The 17,880-nt window shown below is 50.8% G+C and overlaps 1 protein-coding gene across 38 annotated transcripts in view; it reads right to left on the bottom strand.

The window, feature by feature from the left end:
• Positions 1–17,880, bottom strand: part of PTPRF (protein tyrosine phosphatase, receptor type F) — a 342,426-nt gene that overhangs the window by 54,436 nt on the left and 270,110 nt on the right. For 24 of the 38 annotated variants that reach the window (XM_040705351.2, XM_046944827.1, XM_046944822.1 and 21 more), the window contains 6 exons: positions 15,091–15,102; positions 9,081–9,350; positions 6,111–6,692; positions 5,440–5,573; positions 5,288–5,326; positions 4,284–4,428 (listed from right to left, as the gene is read on the bottom strand). In XM_040705351.2, the coding sequence (XP_040561285.1) occupies positions 4,284–4,428; positions 5,288–5,326; positions 5,440–5,573; positions 6,111–6,692; positions 9,081–9,350; positions 15,091–15,102 (1,182 nt within the window). The remainder of the gene's footprint in view (positions 1–4,283; positions 4,429–5,287; positions 5,327–5,439; positions 5,574–6,110; positions 6,693–9,080; positions 9,351–15,090; positions 15,103–17,880) is intronic. The other 14 variants (XM_046944824.1, XM_046944830.1, XM_046944826.1 and 11 more) reach the window with 3 other exon arrangements.

Here is a 17,880-nt window from a genome sequence, read left to right as displayed (position 1 = left end):
ACTTGGGCCTGAGTGCTCCATGCCTGCCACGTTGGTCACCTGCTGCAGCAGCTTGCTGGCCTGTGCAGCTGCACAGGGGAAGGTAGGCAGGTCCTGTCTCCTCACAGGTGAAAAGCCACTTGCACTTTGAGATAACTTCCGAGCCCCAGCGGTGCTAACTGGTCTCAATGGGAGGAACGGGAACTGGGTGGTGGGTGCATCTCAGTCCTCTCCACACAGCACTGTTGGTGGCAAGAGAGGGACTAGGAAAGGATATAACAAGAGTGGTGGCAATAGTTCTGTGATTGGATGTTTCTCACAAGGGCAGAAGCCTGGAGAATGGAGGGAGCCCCTCTGGCTAGGGAAGTGATGAGAGAGATGGGTGCATCCCTGGGTGCTTGCACAGGAAACGAGCCCTAAGCAGAGGGCATGGCACCACCACCAAAATGTGTGCACAAACACTGTAAGACAGTTAAGCTGTCTGGCCAAGCAGTAAGGGAGTACAAAGCATGTCTACTTTGCCATAGTGGGTGAAAGGCTGCTTCCAATTCCTCACTGCGCCCAGAAATCTATATATGCAGAAAGAGAAGCTCCCCATGCTGAAGTCCTTTAAACCACCTGTGCACCAGAGCTTGCCTCTGGGGCACAGGGACAGCCTGCATCCTCATGGGTGAACACAACCTGTGTCACCTCACACAGCAAGGGACCTCAGATAACGATTGCGCCTAGACACAGGATGGAAGCAAATGAAGATCTGGGGAGGCTGGGGACAGCAGGACATCTCAGTGCCATTGGTGACCTCTGCTTGCTGGGAACAAGGCCTGCGTGAGGCAGCTGCAGGCTGCACATAACCCTCAGTGTCTACGTCTGTGCTCAGGGAGCAGGATGCATCCCTGGTGCCTGGGAAGAGGAACATGGAGGGAGAGCAGGCAGCAAAGAGATGGTGCCCGGGCAGAGCTGTGCTGCTGCTATGGGCTGCACTGCAGGGAATAGAAACCACAGCAATGTGTGGAAGCAAGCAACTGCCTCCCTGAGTGTGGTAGAGTGGGGATGGCCCTGCCATCTGGTGTACTAGAAGGGAGTAGAAGTAGAACGTGAATCCTCACACACTTTTAGTTAATTGAGCAGAGAAGTAGCAAGAGAGTAGGAAGACACAGTCCTGAAGCAACAGCAAGAGTGAATTCAGAGAAAGACACAGCTCCTGCTGGCATCCCTCAGAGGGGCAGTTGAGACATAAGGAGCTTGGCAAGCCTATGCCACTGTTTGCACAGAGGCAAAGCCTTTCGCTGCAGGCTTGCTCTGGCTTTGGGCCTCCACGGCATCCTTCAGGATGCAGCAGTGAGCTCCTTCTCCAAAGACAGCTTTGGCTGGCAGCATGGGCAGGTCAAATGTTGGCTGTTGACTGGGTAAGAGTCACACACATGATGTACAAGGCACAAACTCAGATTACCACTTAAAGAAAGCAAAATAAAACTTGGTAACACAAGCAGGATCAACTTAAACTGCACAAGGAGTGAAAGTGTCCAACCCAGGGTCAGCAAAGAGCAGACTGGGCAGCCAGCACACACCCACACACACACACACCATGCAAACAGCTGCTTTCTCCCAGCTGCTCCAACCTGCCTCCCCCGCTGGCCCACAGCAGCTCTGTGTGCCCACCCAGCCCACCTACTCCTCACGCTAGGGAACAGGCAGCCTCAAGATCCACCTTCATATTTCAAGTGGGAACAGCATTTTAATGGTGAGTGAGGCCTGATGGGCGCAGAGCTGACGCTCCTCTCCCACATCACGCTGTTTGCCTGAGGTGCTGCAGGCTCCAGGAAAACTCCTCCCTCTCCGTGTTCCTCAACCCCTCACAGAAGTGCTGCTTGTACTTTTTGCAGGAGCCCAGCAGCTAAGCAAGCGGCTTAGCAGGAAAGACAGCCCAGGAGGCAGCTGTCTGTCAGGGTCTGGGGTCTGAGCTGTGCTGCTGGAAGGGTTGCGGAGGGGCTCTGCATCCCTCTGGTCTTCCACAACAAGCTTCCCTGCTGTTCCTAAGCAGGAATGCCATGAGAAAAGCCCAGCAGCAGCAATACAGACACCCTAACTACAGCCCATTAGTGACTCATTAGCAGTGATGTGCCTCCTGCCTTACCCCGTGACTGGCTTGTCAGGGCCAGGAATAGAGCCTGAAGATAGGCTCTTTGGCTGCTCCTGCGGTTTGTGTCCCACCTGAACATGTCATCCTCTGAGATCTAGCAGCTTTTCTCAGGGCAGCCAGATGGAAGAGTGCAGGACGGAGGCCAGTTCGTAGCTGGGAGCAACAGTCTTTCTAGATTAATAAGTTTTAAGTCCATAGGGGACCAATCCAACCATGTAACACAAGGTGTTGTTAAGTGCAGACCAAAGAATTCCTGCCTAGAAGTCGTGTGCCGTGCACACAACTTCTGCTGAGCTAAAGCAAAGCCTTTCGAAAGATCTATTTGACTTTGAGACCCTCAGCATGTAAAAATCCACTCTGCCCTGGGACTGCTCAGCCAGTGGTCTATGAGTCCCACTGAGCAGCTCAGCAGTAACAGCCATGCAGTTTTCTTGTGAGAACAGAGAGTGCCCTCAGAAATCTCCTCATGTAGGAGCCTGTAAGCCATGACCCACTCACTTTTTGGATAAACTGGACAACTCTTAGGGTCATCAATGTAAGGGAGGTTTCACTGGTCAACCCAAGTTATTCCTATGGGTCTTGGCTAAATCTTTTCCAACCTGTCCCCATTACAGAACAGATGAAGAAGCAGTTAGCTACTGCTCCACTGGCCAGTGAGGTGACAACCTCAACAAGAGGCCACTGGGAGATCCCCTGTGAGCAGACAGCACATGGAGTAGTAGGTCATGGGAAGATGTCTGCTTTGAGGAGATCACAAAGGAAAGGCTTCTCTTCCTTGGACTGTTGTGAGACTGAAGGACTCATTTACACACAGAGCTGTCTTGCATTAAGTGTGTTCAAGGATAAGAGCATCCACTGATGAAATTAAGTGGCACAAGAGTTGCTTTAGCCTTTGCCTATCAATACAAAAGCTATGTGAAATAGGTGCACAAATCCCCATACTCAGAACTTGTTCTCGGAGTTTAAGGACCTATAACTACTTGATTTGAACTGCTCTCCTTTTTCACACCTGTCTATCTTGCAGCACTGAGACACCATTAGCTCACTTAAGGGGGTGGAGGAAACCTTGCGACTGATATATTAATGAAGTCGAGTTTCCCTCAAAGAGAAGGTCGTTCCAATAGCGAGCAGAGCTGCTCTTCCCTGCCTGAGCTCCCTTTCTAATGGCCGTCTCAGGCTCACTGCTGCTGTGCATGCAGGCACCCTCCCTGCAGGGAAGGCTGTCTGCCTTTGCCAACTGCTCACCCCACATGGCTAGCAAATCCCAGACAGACGGTGAAAACGGAAATGTCTTTTTTCCCCTTTTTAATGCTCTTTGCATAATGGCAAGCCCAAAAATCGTTAGTGAAAACGAGCTTATCGCAGGGCCCTTTGATAGCCCTAATCTGCTTATGCGCTGCACTTTGAGCTGCCAATCAGAGCAATGCGAACTCCAGCTCTGTGATCACATGGGGCAGAGAGAGGATGAAAGTGATATTGCCTGGGTCACTTCATTATCTAGCCTTCCTATTAACTCTGCTGCAGCTTGTTTTGCTTTCCCCTAGTGCTGCAGTCCCAGAAGCAGCAGTCTCATTTGCTCACACAAACCAGGCAGAAAGCTACCTTCCCAAAGTTCTCCAGCTGCCTCACAGCCACAGGCACATCTGGCCTCAAAGGATGCTTCACCTTGCTAAGGAGTGTATGGAGCCCAGAATGAGTCCTGCAGAAGCAAGGCAGCTGGAATGAGGAGTGAAGGGGTGGAAAACCTGTGGTTTGGGGACAGCCATATTTAGAGCCAGCCAAGCACCCGTATGCTGCCTGTCCAGACAGCTTGCCCGCATGGGAGTAAATTCACAGAGATGCACAAGCCCACTCAAATCAATCTCTCCAAAGCAATTTCCCAGTCTGCTTCACTCCTCCATCAGTTTTTATGAATCTACCCTCAGGGAAAGACAGCATGATCAAAGGGACACAAAGGAAGAACTTACCACTTGGGTGCACCCCCTCTGCCAAAGAGCCCTGATCCAAAACTTCAGCTGACTTTCCCCAATACACCCTTTAGCAAACTGCATGTCAGCAGCCCTGCAGTCACAAAAGGGCAGAGGCACCGAGCTGCTCCATGCCCAGGCGATGGGAACTGGACTGCTTTTACTTTGTCTTCAGTACTGCAGCGTGAGACACTTACTGGATTGGGCAGTTCTGGCTTCCACGGTTGGGGTGTAGACTCCTACCCCCAGCTCAGAGTGGGCACCCAGCCGGAACTTGTACAGCGTGTCTGGTTTGAGACCTTCCACAGCATACGAGGAGGTTGGGTCAAACTCCACCTTTTGCTGCAAAATGAAGGGAAAACACAGATTATTTGGTGTAGGTGGAGAAGAAATAAAAGCTGATGCTCAGCTTCAGCACCAAGGACACCAGCAGCCCCGTCGCCCATCCTGGCCCACAAAAAGTCGCAGCCATGCTACCTAACCTGCTGTAGTCCTGCAGGACTCCAAAGCACTGAGCTTTCTAGGTGATATACAAGGACTCTGCAGGGAAGCAGATCTCTCCCACCACTGGGCTACTCTGCTTAAAGTCTAGACTTCACTCAGTGCACACGACAGCTTTGTAGGAATGCAGTCTCTAAACTACAGAGTTCAGACAGGGGGCACAGGACACAGGAATTTGTCTCTTTCCAACACACGGTGTCTGCCTGTGAAACAGAACGAAGCCCTCATCCATGAGCACTCAGGACCTTCAATGAACCTCAACAGTGCTGACAAAAGGCTGGTTTTGCTGACACTTCACCCAGTGGGCAGTATTTCTTGTAGCTCTCGTGCCACTATAAATCCAAGAGAGTGGGAGAGGACCACAGGACACTGTGATACTGCCATGGAACAGTTCTCACTGTGTTGTCCTGACGGCAGTGCTAATTTTGATTTATGCAGAGCAGGACAGTAAATGTGGAAGTGCTCTCTAGGCCAGCCTCATTCTGCTACTGAGATGCTCTGGAGAGTGCAGGAGCTACAGACAGATTTTGAAGGCCATTTCAGACCCACTTGGATGTCCCACTGGCCCACATAAGCATTTAAAGATAGCAACAGTACAGATACATCAGGGAGGATGCCAATGCATTCTGGAGCTCCTCCAGTCCCAAGCTACTACTAGTTGCTTTGCTGGGGATCAACATGCACTGCTGAGACCACTTACACAGGAGCCAGACAGAGGCTGCTGGACCCTACTGCATGCCTATGGGACAGAAGAAACATGGTGATTAAGTAGTCCCATTGTCATACCAGCACAAGTGGCTGAATTGTGATGTTTGGTCCTAAGTGCTGCAGCAGCAGAGACAGGGCTCTCACCTGAACACCGTCCTCTCCTTCCCAGTACAGCAGCTCATATTTGGTAATGCGTTCCTGAGAGGCAGGCAGCCACGTCAGCAGGATGCGGGTATCAGACTCTGCCTCTGCCTGGAAGTCAGCTGGCTGGGCAGGAACTGGGGACAAAACACACGGTTAGTGCCAAGGGACAGATGCAAAGAAAGAAGTTGTATTGCTTTACAGAGTCTGTGTTTCACCTCGGGAGGATTCTCTCTCACTCCTGATAGACTCCCCTTCTTCCATCTCCTCAGTACCTGGAATATCCTGGCCAACAATCAAGCACCTCTGGAACTCAGGCAGGTGACAATGAGACTTGCTTACTGCAAGACCCTGACTCTGCATCTCCAATCCTTACTTTCATATGTGTACTCATACCCCAGTATAGTTACACAGGTGCCAACATACACATCCAGGGCCTCGTGTCACATTTTCAGCCATCATATTCCAGACAAAAGATTGGGCTGTGTTACTTGCACAGGGATTGATACCAGCTCTCCAGAACCATCTGACAGCTGGGGGGCAGGGATGACACTGTGACAGGCAACCATTTGAGCATCAACTGCAGTTGTGATGCCTGGTGCAGATCAGACACGCAGCTGAGCTGCACACCACTGGGGTAGGCACAAAGCTGCGGCACCCCACACCATACGTACCTCCTTGCTGCGTTTTGACCTGGATGATGTCCGAGGGCGGCCCGTCGCCCACCGAAGTGAAGGCCAGGACACGGATGCTGTATGTGGTCCCTGTGATGAGGCTCCCAACAGTGGTGAGATGGCTGTCGTCGGTGTTGTGTTTTTGCCACATGCTCAAAGGCAGATGCGAGTCGGTGGTGTAGTAAACGCGGTACCCTCGGATCTGTCCATTTGGCTCCTCTGGCTGCTCCCACTGGACCAGCATGGTGCTGGCACTCAGCATCCGTGCCTGGACTTTGAGGGGTGGACTTGAAGGAGCTTGCTCTCCTGTCCGGGCCTCGACCAGCTCGCTGGGGGGGCCCCTGCCAATGTTATTGACTGCAATGACCCGGAACTCGTACTCCGAGAAGGGGCTGAGCCCACCTATGCTATAGCGGGTTGTCGCCACACCATCCACCTCCTGGAACTGACCCTCCAAGGATTTGGGCTTGTACTGGATGACGTAATATGAAATGGGGTCGGAGTTGCCTGAATCCCAGGTGAGGGTCACGCTGGTAGCTGTCGTTTCAGTCACTAATGGCTCTGTTGGAGGTTTTGGCAGCGCTGCAATTGGAAGGCAGAGAGGTGTGATTTAAATAATTTAGTCAGCTCAAACCCTGCAATGTGCACGGGGATAAAAATGGAGCTGCCACCTCCCATTAACATTCTTCTTTAAAAGGCAGAAATCATTTCATACTCTAGAACATGCATTTTTATATTACCATATATTGCTTGAAGTGGTTCTTAATGGAAGGATAAACAGAGCAATCATGTTATTAGACGTGCTTGACGCACTTACCAGCAGCAGGCTAAATAAAGGTAATTCAACGGGGATGCAGGAATGTTTCTGTCATGGGGGTTCAGCTGGCAGCAGGAAGGTGCTTGCTGGGCTGGGCTGGCCCCAGAAACCAGGTTTACAGCTGATTTACAATGGGATACAGTAAAGCAATCAGAGCACCGCAAATAATCTGGAACCATGCTGCTTCCACAGAGACAGCATCCTAGGCCATAGGGAGTTCATGGACAATGCTGCTAGATGGGTTGATGGGGAATGCCTTGCAAGTATTACGGTATAGGCAGGAGGGATACAGCCAGATAAATCATCCACTTGCACATCCACTATTTGACTGGGTGGTGTGTCAAACTGCAGCCAGACAACGAACTGTTACACAAGAACCCTGTGACACTGACATCTATGAAGTGTTAATGAGAATGCAGCTACTGCAAGCAAACATTTCCAGATTTGCCATTTTACCAAAAGAACAAAGAAAGAAAGTGTGTGTGAGATTTGCAGAGTACACAAATACTTTAAGACAATGAGTGAATTAAAGTCTACAGTAAGTTTAAACCTCCTACGATCCACCCTAGTTAAAGTCATTAGTGACTTGTAATGTAGCTGTGCACAAGGTGGAACTAGAAAAAATGCTCATCTCAAATAAAGACTCCCAAGCACTTCATTTTCTGGCAGAACCATCAGGTTTCCAGGTTCCAGGTGGCTCAGCACAGGGGAGCAGGCTCAGGAGCATGTTGGGGAAGGATGCCATTTTCAGTGCTACTGCAACTCAAGCACTGAGAAGATCAGTGAGGGCTGAGCTAGCATAGGAGGCAGGGATGTGCAACCCACAAAAGGATCCATCGTTACCCATGGAGGGTAGATGCACCTCACCCAATGTTACAGCCTGAAGTACCAAGAAATTGGCAGCCTCCCTCAGGTTTTGGAGTGCCGTGAGAGTGGTGCTTGCCAGCTCTTGGGTGTGCAGCCTTGCATGTCTGGTGCCTTGGATGCACTCACTGAAATCAATGCTGTGTCATCTTGCTTCTCCCATATGCCCTGCAAATGTCTACTTCCCAACAAGCACAGGAGAAACAACATTGGGTGAAGGAGTTGGAGACAAAAGCAGCAAGGTGTCCAGAACAAAGGTGCAGATCAAGATAGAGAAACCAGGAGGAAGACAAGGGGTTAAAGTTGCTAAGCAGAGCCTTCCCAGGAACGAAGGGGTAAATACTGGGAACCATCAGTGCAGCGAAGCAGCCCCCACCAAGTAGCGGGCACTGTGAGTGAAGGGAGCAATGTGTGGCTGAGGTTAAAAGCATCCACTGACTAGCACCAGGGAAAGAGAATTTGCTGTTCATCATCAGGTCAGAGAGGGCTAAGTTTCAATTTTGTGATTTGTTCAAGCAGGGACACAGTGCTAAAGGTGGCTACAGTGCAGGAGGGGGCCTGTGAGACCAGACAGACTCAAAGGATGACACATCTGTAGAAATCCAAGCTACGTATCAGCTGCAAGGAGAAGAGGGATAGTGTGAATCTGTTTGGCCCCAGATGCGAAAGACAGGACACGTACTTCAGCCTCCCTGTAGGGAGCTGTCTGGGCAGGCTGCCCTGTCCCCAGTGGTCAGCATGCATCAGTACTGTTCCCTGTGACACAGGAAGCATGTCTTAAGGACTTAAGAAAAAGAGGCAAACAGGCAGAGCAGTAAGGGAAGAAAGAAAACTGACAGAGAAAGAAAATTGCTCACTCTGGCAAGGCCTACAGGAAGGTTATGCTGGTGGGGCTGACCTCCTTGTCCTGCCTTTACTGCAACAAGGAAAGGAAATATTTGTGCAAATGGCTCTCTGGATGCAGACTTCCCCAGTCACCTGCACCAAGCAGCTCCTGAAGCTGCAGGCACGAGTCAGAAACCACTGGGTTGAGCACAGCCCCAGGGAGGTTCCCTTGTGAGACAGCAGGACACAGCGTGGTACGAGCCGCATACAGAAACAGAAGAAAAGTCCTCCAAAGCCCAAATACTAACGTACTGCCAGTGGAAAAAAGAACCCAAAGTTGCGGGTTTGGGATCTTCCCGTGCAAGGTGGAAAACTCGTAAGAGACTGCGGTCAGTTGGCTGTGCCCAAGAGCATTCGAGAGAAGGGCAATATCTTTGAAACCCAAGTAAAAGGAGTAACTCTACCTTTGATAGTGATCTGGGCCGTTGCTTCGATCATGCCGAGGGAAGAGATGGCCACACAGGTGTAGTTGGCGGACTGCATGATGTTGTTCAGCTCCAGCACGTTCCGGCCGACGGGCATCTCATCCTCTTTGGTCAGCTCCTCCACACCAGCCATCCACTTCACGTAGGGCATGGGGGCACCTACTGCCACGCACGTGAGGTTCACACTCCCTCCAGGCATCACCTCGTGGTTGCTCGGAGGGATTGAGAATCGAGGAGCAACACGCCGCACTGAAACAAGGAGGAGACAGCTAGTAGGGCACGGAACCAGCATGGAGCGCTCAGTTGCACTGCAGGGGTACACAAGGGGGACTCAGGAGTCTTGCCTGTCTATCCCTCAGGACAGATAAAACCGAGTGCAAAAGCTGTACGCTGCTTCATCAAATTGTGCATGCTTTGCTCTCCTTCCTCAGCCACTGGTGTCTTATTAGAACTCGTTATGGGATGGCTCAGTCCATTCATTCCACACATGGCATTCTTAAATCATATCACTAATGCGAAACATTCCTCCATTTAAATTACGTCCCTCTAATTAGAGAGCAAGCACAAATGCCAGTCACACACTCTCTCTGTGCAGGACCCACCGAAGCTGTGCAGAATGGCATTACCTGCCTCATTTATTAGCTCTAAAGTAAAGCAACGTGTCCCCTAAACCTCACAGGGTTTGGGCAGGGGCAGCAGAAGGGCTTCGTTCTGAATTAGCACATGTGTGCTGCTAAATAAAATATAATTCCTTTCAAAATGTAACTCAGGTTCTACCTTGGCTCAGAAAAAACAGTCACCAGAGCTGCATGACATTGTCAGGGTCTGAACAGATCACCTTGCTGGGCAGGAGAGAACTAATCCTGACAGATGTGAGTTCATATCCATTTTGACAGAAGGGAGCTGGGCTGGCAGAACCATCCCAACCTCTATGGCAGTGCTTTGGGAGATGTATTCCTCCTTATTTCACCGCACAGCTTCTCTTCATATCAATCCCTTGCTAGGTATTTCATTGGTATTTCATTCAAGACTTATTTGTAAGCAACTCTCAGCTACAATAAAGCTCTAAAGCTGCCTGCCATATGCATTCCCGTCAGGAAAATGACACTGAGAAATGAGGCCCCTTCTTCAGGGTTAGTGTTATGGGGCAATTTAAGCAAAGGTAGAGAAACCACTGTGCTCGGTAAATCTTTTGTCTCCTCTGTGCAAGCTCGCTTTAGACTGTAGTTTAAAAAGGGAAACTGCTCCAACGTGTCCTGCCCAGCACCCTGCTGTGCTCAGCCTCCTCTGCCAAACGGTGGCCCTGACGGAGGGCTGCTGCCCGCTGGGCCGGCTCAGGAGGGGCCTTTCCCTGCTGTTCCGCTCCTCCAGTGAGGTCAGCCGAGCGCTGGTGGATGGCAGATGTGGGGCAATGCAATGCTGGCCCCGAGGGCTCAGCTCTGCCGGCTCAGGCCCATCATTTCTCTGTGGAAGAGGAGGCTGCTGCCAGCCCGGCGAGCCATGGAGGACGCCGTGCCACTTGCTGAGCTGACTGTCCCCAAATCTAACCTCGCTAGCTGTCCCTTTGATGATTCATCCCCAAACCAACAGGCTTGCAGAAACAGACTCAAGACAAAACCCCCACACTAGTATGAACAACAGTGCTGAAAGTTCGTGATAAATTAGACAGTGCTGTCAACATTGTGTGTGTACTACACAACGTCTCGGTGACAAAACAGGGCTCATTAGCTCCTTCCCAGCCAAGGGAAGGATACTTGCTTTTCTTGTCGTATTTTTTTTAATGTCTAAATCCAAAGTCTTGCTGGTTGTTTCTTTTAATCAATTATTAAATCTGAAATCAATGGCTACATGAGTGATCGCCAGTGAGGCGTTACCTGACTGACGGGGCAGCGCTCCCCAAACGAGACAGAACTGAAAGCGTACTCAGGCGCTACCCAGTCATGAGAATACAGAGTTAACCTGATGGACATGGCAATGGTTTAACATGATGGCGTGTATTTCCAACCAAAGCATCCCAGCACTGTTCGTTAAGAGTCAGCTCTCACTTTCCAATGAACATGGCGTTGAATTATTTCAGCTGTTCAAATTCCGTCCCCATCCAAGGACCACAACCACCCCCCCGTGCTGTACGAACACACAAAAAAGAGCAAACTTTGAGGACAAAGCCAGAGGTGCACACAGGGAGCTCATGCACATGCACCAGGCAAGCAGGCGCCGGAGGCCACAGGAGTCAGAGAGAAAGCAGCACTACAGATGTGCAAGGACAGTGCAGAGTAACTCAGGTGCAGAGGTTGGAGGTCATGCAGGAAGGCTAGAGGCCAGCTTACACCAGCAGGTTTTGTCTCCCATCCCTGTGAGACCAGAGGCAGCACACCCCACATGGGCTCTCCTGAGTCCCACCAGTGCCATGTCCTCCTGCACTGGCAGAAGGGTGTCCAGAGGAAGGGACGGGCTCTGCTGGCCTCCCATCCTCACAGGGGGATGAATGGTAGCTCCTCATCCCAGCCAGTGTGGAGGGAGAGGGGAGATGCTGACAGTTAGCAATAGTGATAGCTGGCAGAGCTCACACAGCAGCTTGCAGAGCACCATCAACACATTCCTCTGGCTCAAGCCAGTGCTTTAAGTCTCTTGCTTTTCCAGCACAGGAGTCTGGTAATAATTTAAATTAGTATAACCCCTCAAATGGCAGCGTTCTTCAGAATTTCTGTCCAATTTACAAGTCAAATCTATGGGCAAGCAAAACCCATGATGCCACCTTAAAGGCTGCTGGAAATTTTGTTGTTCTTCATTTACTGCAGCAATGAAATTTCCCTTTTAATTAAAATTTTCTTGACAAGAATTTACAATTTTATTTCTATTTTTTCATCTTCTTTTTGGATCGGGATCTGAGGAGGAGGATTGGAGGCTCTGCAAGAACAGCACAGGGAAAATTACTCTGAATATTAGAGCGATTTCAATGGACAATAGCATAACTCAGAGGTTTGGTTAAACCAGCAGACTGTCAAAAATGTGATTCATTGTCATTCACCCCAAGAACAGGAGGCGTGAGGGCTCTGTGCTGCCGTGCTGTGCAGACAGTGCTCCCAGGGAAGCAAAGCAGAACCCTGAGTGGTGAGCAGTGCCGTGCAACCTGAGTCTGTGCCCAGATCTCAGAGGGCAGGGAGGAAGGATGGCAAGGAGATGGGGTCCTGCTCGCTGGGGGCAGTGCAGTGGGGATGGAGGGCAGCAGGCAACACACTGGCCTCAAAGGTTGAGACTGAGAAACGTTAATAATTCAGCATGCATTAACATGCACACTCCTCGCCTTGAGAGCAAAGAGCACCAATCGATTGCCCGGCTCCTTTCACCACCGGAGCGGCTGCTTCCTAAGATCTCAGGTTCCCTCTGAGGGTGACGTTACCCCCCCAGGGAGCCAGGAACCCCCTCCCTGCTGCTGTCTGCAAGGAGCGGAGGCTCTGAGCTCTGGACACAAGTGCTCAAGGCTCTCAGGCTGGTGCTGTCAGCCCCTGTGGCACGCTGAGACACTGCTGGCATACAGCAAGGAAACACAGCAGCACCAGGAAGGCATGCCCATGCTTCTGAAACAGCACGATGCTGCTAGGGAAGGGGAAACCAAGCTGCTTCTCCCTGCTGGCTGTCTTGGCCACAGTGCAGCTGAGCAAATGACAACTCTAACACCCCTGACTCCAGCTTGCAGAGATGCGTGGCACTGATGCTCCCTCCCCTCTGCTCCTCCTCTGCCCCATGGAGAAGCCACCTGACGTCTGCTCTAAAAGAGGGCTGGGTGAGCAGGATGATGCATGGTGCACAGTGCTCTCAGCCGAGCCACGGTTCCACCTTGCCCCAAACTCCTGCTCTCCTCAGCACCGCCTCCTCCAAGTTGGGAAGGAGTGAATTTAGGAGATATCCTCAACCACGATCGTAAGTCTCCACGGTTTACTCATCTGTAGACACCTTTCATCTCTCCCTAGTGCCATCATTTTAAGGAAGGACTTCAAATGGAAAGGCGGTTGTTGGTGTCTCACAATCTATTGACAGAATCAACAGCAGGAGAGGAAAAATTGGAACCCGAAAAAATGCATTTACAGTCTAATCTTGTGCTCAAACAATGCTGTACTATTTATGCTCCCAATGCATCCTTGAGTGCTGACATTTTATAGACAATTTCCAAAACAGGGCCTTGCCATTTTTGGATTATATTTCAGCTATAACTTTTAGGTCTAATTATTTGCGCTGACAACCACATATAAAAGAGGATATATCATTACAGTGGTGCAGCACTGGAGACACATCAGCATTCAGCATACTGACATACTAATAGCAAAGTAAGGGAGAGCAAGATTGTGGAGCTGTGCAATTTGCATTCACTCTCCGAAATTTCTCTGATGAAAATAACACAACATTAAGGAGGAGAAGAAGAGAAAGGATCCACTGTATCAAGATAAAATAACTCGTTAATAAATAACCTTGTAGCACTCACAGAGCAATAATTAAATGCATGGGTGAGCAGTACACAGTTTTAAGTAAAGCTAAAAAAACTAAGATGTAATTATCAGCGCCAAACAAATTATAAGTACGGCAAATCCCACTGGAATATTTAGAAACTGATTTCTGGCTTCGCATTAAATATTTGCGTACCTGGCTATTTTTGGTGGGGTGGGAAGGAGGGGCCGACACAAGGAATGGGAAATTACCTGCTCCTGCTGGCTTATATCCATTCTCGGCTGCCTCCCCTCCAATGAAGCATGCGGCCAAACCATTCGGTGCCCTGTCAGAGGTTTGCTCTCCAGAGGCGCCTGAGCCATCACAGCAGTGCTCCAAACGCACTGAAACCTGGGAGGCTTTAGGCTTTGGTTTTAATTTCTTCCCTTTTCCTCCTTGCTCTCATTTTCCATCGTTGTCTTGGGCCCAGGTAATTTTATCCTCCGTGAAATCTATTTTTAGTTGGTAAACAACAAGGGCCCCGTCTCTCTGTACAATCTAAATGAGAGCACGTCCCAGGCAGTGAAGGCAGCGTAGTGGAACAACTGCTATGACAACTTGTTAAAACTTGTTCCAGAGATGATTATAAGATCAACTCACACAGCTGCCTGATGGCATGTGTGAAGGGAGCCAGGGTGTCCCACCGTGCTACCTAGGAGCAGCCCTGGGACACATGGCCATTATGAGCATCCCTCTCCTCCAGCACGTGTGGATGGACCCGCACGGCACCCCGGTGAGGGAGATATCTCTTGAGCTCCTCTGCAGGCCACCAAGGGCCTCCCTGGGCCATCCCAGAACGGCTGAGGCCACTCCTGAGTTCCCTGCTCTCCTGCCAGCAAAAGCAAGACCCAACCCCAGGGATGAGAAGAGAGGAAACACTGCCCTGGCACCACTCACACAAAGGGCCCTTGGTCAACATGGAGAACTGCCTGTGTGGGGACAGCAGGAGGGCAGTTGGAGAAGCAGGCCCTCCTCCAGCTGATACCGAAACCAAGTTTTACTCCCCCTGAGAAAGTCAAAACTATTAAAGACACATGAGGAAATGAGGGACCTGCTCCCCCTGCTAGCTTGTGGAGGGCTGCAGCTACTCTGACCCTACTTGTAAAGTCTGCTCTTGATCTCTGGCCAGAAAGCAGCAGCAGTTTAGAGGTATCGGGTGGGCACCTAGCAGAGCTACTGGGTTAGAGAGGGACCCCACATACAGCAGCATGCACTCACTCCCACCCTACCTTTGAAAAAAACCATCCTGGCTGGTATTTGCATGGAAAATGTATTCTGTGCATTTTAAATCTCAAGCAACAAAGACATGCAAGCAACGTATTAACGCCATCACCAGAGTCACAGCAAACAGTAAGCAGATTTCATCAGGCACACTGTGGCCGTGCCTGGAAGGGAGCCAGAGTCTGCAGGGCCCCCTCCCTTTTTGGGGATGGCTCTCCTCTCCCTACTGGAAAAGTCCCATCTGACGTGGCGTACTGTAGATGGATAAAAAGTGAAAAGGACCAACCTTCTCGCTGATCTGAGAGATGAAAGTTTGTTTTGTTTGATGGCAGAGTGCGATGAAGATGAGGAGGGAATAAAAAAAGACAAGGAAAAACACAGAGAGTAAAAACAGGCCAAGCTTCATCTGTCCGCACACCACTGAAACGACAAGACAAGACTACAGAGGTCAGCCACGACTTCCCACCGTGCACACAGGCCGCTCCGTGCCGGGGACAGGAGCGAGCCGCTCTCACACTGCTCTGGCCCGGAGCAGGGCCAGCCCCTGTGCCCCATGCCAGCCCGGGGCGGAGGGACCCACGCGTACTCACGTGGAGGGGAGCTTCGGGGCGGCCCCGCGCTGGGCCAGGTGCTGGAAGCACAGACACGTGCAAAACACACACAGCAAGGGACTCCAGCCATCACACGGACGGACACGCTCCCACGCACCCACTCCGGCTATAAAGACGATGGCAAAGGCACTTTAAACCCATTGACCACACACTAGGAGAAGCATATACGCGTCGATCCGAACTTTATCAAGTGTGAAAGAAAAGCTCCGAGTGGTGGATGCAAAATCTTCTACCATGAAGAGCTGCTCCCGCTCTCCAAGCAAAGAGCTACGTGTAGCAGAGAGAGATTAGGCAAGTGACAGGCATGCGCAGGCTCGGCTGGGCTCAGTTTCGGGAGAGCCTCATTGGTACCCTTTGCTGCGAGTGAGAGACAGACAAGAAATCAGAAGGACAAAGACAGCCAGAGAGAATTGAGCAGCTCCCAGTTTTTGTTCCTGCGGGAGAGACAGTAGAAGGTTAGTTGCATTTTCCTCATCGACAAAGGAGATCTTATTTCTCTAGCAGGAGTGACCTCACTCCAACTACGGATCTATGGCGTATCAGTTGTAATTGAACCCTCGCTGAGAGAATACAGAAGTGGATTTGATAGTTAAAGACTGCTTATGAGTCACATTTCTGATGGGGGAAGGAGGAGGTGGGGGGAGGAATTTGCTTTCCAGCAGAAACGCTGCGAATTAGAGAACAGCATGTGGCATCGTACAGCGCACAGGACAGCCAGCCATTTCCTGCGATTAGAGGACAAGATTTTAACCAACACTGACACGGTACAGACCAGGCAAGAAACTGCCAATAACAGCTACGAGCGTGGCCTGTGAAGTGCAACGGAGCTTGGAAGAGAACGGCAGAACAGTTGTTTCGATTGCTTCAAACCAGGGGGACCAACCCGCTGCTCCCACTGGGACTGCACAGCCGAAGGGTGAGAGGCTGGCCGAGGGCACGAGCCCAAGGAATGGTGCTCCAGCAGCCCTGGAACAGGCAGTCCCAGGCAGAAGGGTGCCCGTGCTGCGGGTGCAGCTGCCCTGGGGAGCCCGGTGGGACAGCCCTGCTCAGCGCACACAGCTCCGGCTTGCCCAGCGTGTTGACACTTGAGCTTAGAGTTGGAAAGGCGAGGAGACACATGTGAAACACGCTAATTCAAACAGATTACTTTCTGGTCTGTCAAACTGGAGCAGGTTTGGGGCCTGCTATTTGTCACTAATTGCCGGATTATCTCTTAATCTCTAATTATATTTGTGGCTTATGGGGAATAAAAGCCAGTAACGGGGCATTTTGGAGCAGCTGTAAGGAGAGAGGAAACACCTGGGCAGAAAGTTCTCGCTCCATTCCCTTCACTTCATGCTTAAACAGCCGCTGCTTTATCTCAGATGAACCTGATAAATGGTAAATTGAAAGTTTCGTCTCCTTACAGATCCCATTCACATTCTGCCTTATCTTCAGTTCTCCATCCGTGTCGCTCCTAAGCTAAGAGGCATGTTTTACCAACAGGCTGTTGGTTTTTTTGTTGGTGGGGTTGATTTCTTTCCCTTTCTTCCTCCCCCCCCCCCCCAAAACAAAGGGCTCTCAGCAGCGACAGCAAGAGGCACCTGCCCCTCAGGCGGGCACGGTGGGGGGGTAAGGCTGGGCTTGCCCTGTGGCCCACCCTGCTCACCACCCTGCTCTCACAAACCTGCACAGCCTGGCCCATCACCCGACACACGGGTCTGCGTGTGAGACAAAGCAAGTGATGGCACAGCAGAAGTGCCCACAGAGGACAGCCAGGCCCAGAAGGTGAAAGCAGCACAGCAGCAAGGAGCGAGGCCGTGTCAGAGATGCGTCTGCCAGCCCTGACTGTCAGGTGGCTCCAGCGCTCTGCAGACAGAAATCCCCACGCTGATTGCCTTTGGCTCTTACTGGGCTGCAGACACGCTCATCTCCTGCAGCAGCAGCAACACTCTAACCACAGCTGCTCGTTGCAGAAAGAATAAGCCTGGGCTTATGGGAAGCTTTGCTTTGTGAATTCTTGGGCATCAGCTCCCTGAAACAGGGCAGGGGCTGCGGGCAGGATGCGAATGCACAAGTCAGAGTTTAGATCGCTAGCCCAAACAAAGGAACACGTTTCTAAAGCTTTTCAGAGGGGGAAACTAATGCTTTCCTGAAAGCAACAAGAAAGTTCATTATCTCAATTGGCTCTGCAATTCTGCTGGGAACTGCCAGCATCTGCCCTGTGCTGAAATCCCGCTGGTGCTATGCAAGATGCTAATATAGAGGCAAACCCAGCCACTCTGGAATCCAAAAGACATAGAGGTGAACAAAAACCCAGAGGGGGACGAACCTGTTCCTGCTTATCGCTAAAAGCACATCTTGTGTCTCAAGGACTCCACATAAATCAGATTTTATTTTTTACAGCTTTTAGAGGTCCAGAGGAACAAAAGGACAGATTGCCTTTTTTTTTTTTTTACGCCAGATTACATGAGAATAAGACAACC

Source organism: Gallus gallus, chromosome 8 (genome assembly GCF_016699485.2).
Source record: "Gallus gallus isolate bGalGal1 chromosome 8, bGalGal1.mat.broiler.GRCg7b, whole genome shotgun sequence".
In the NCBI taxonomy this organism is placed as follows: Eukaryota; Metazoa; Chordata; class Aves; order Galliformes; family Phasianidae; genus Gallus; species Gallus gallus.
Note: the sequence above shows the minus strand (reverse complement) of the source record. Positions and strands in the feature narration are given on the sequence as shown.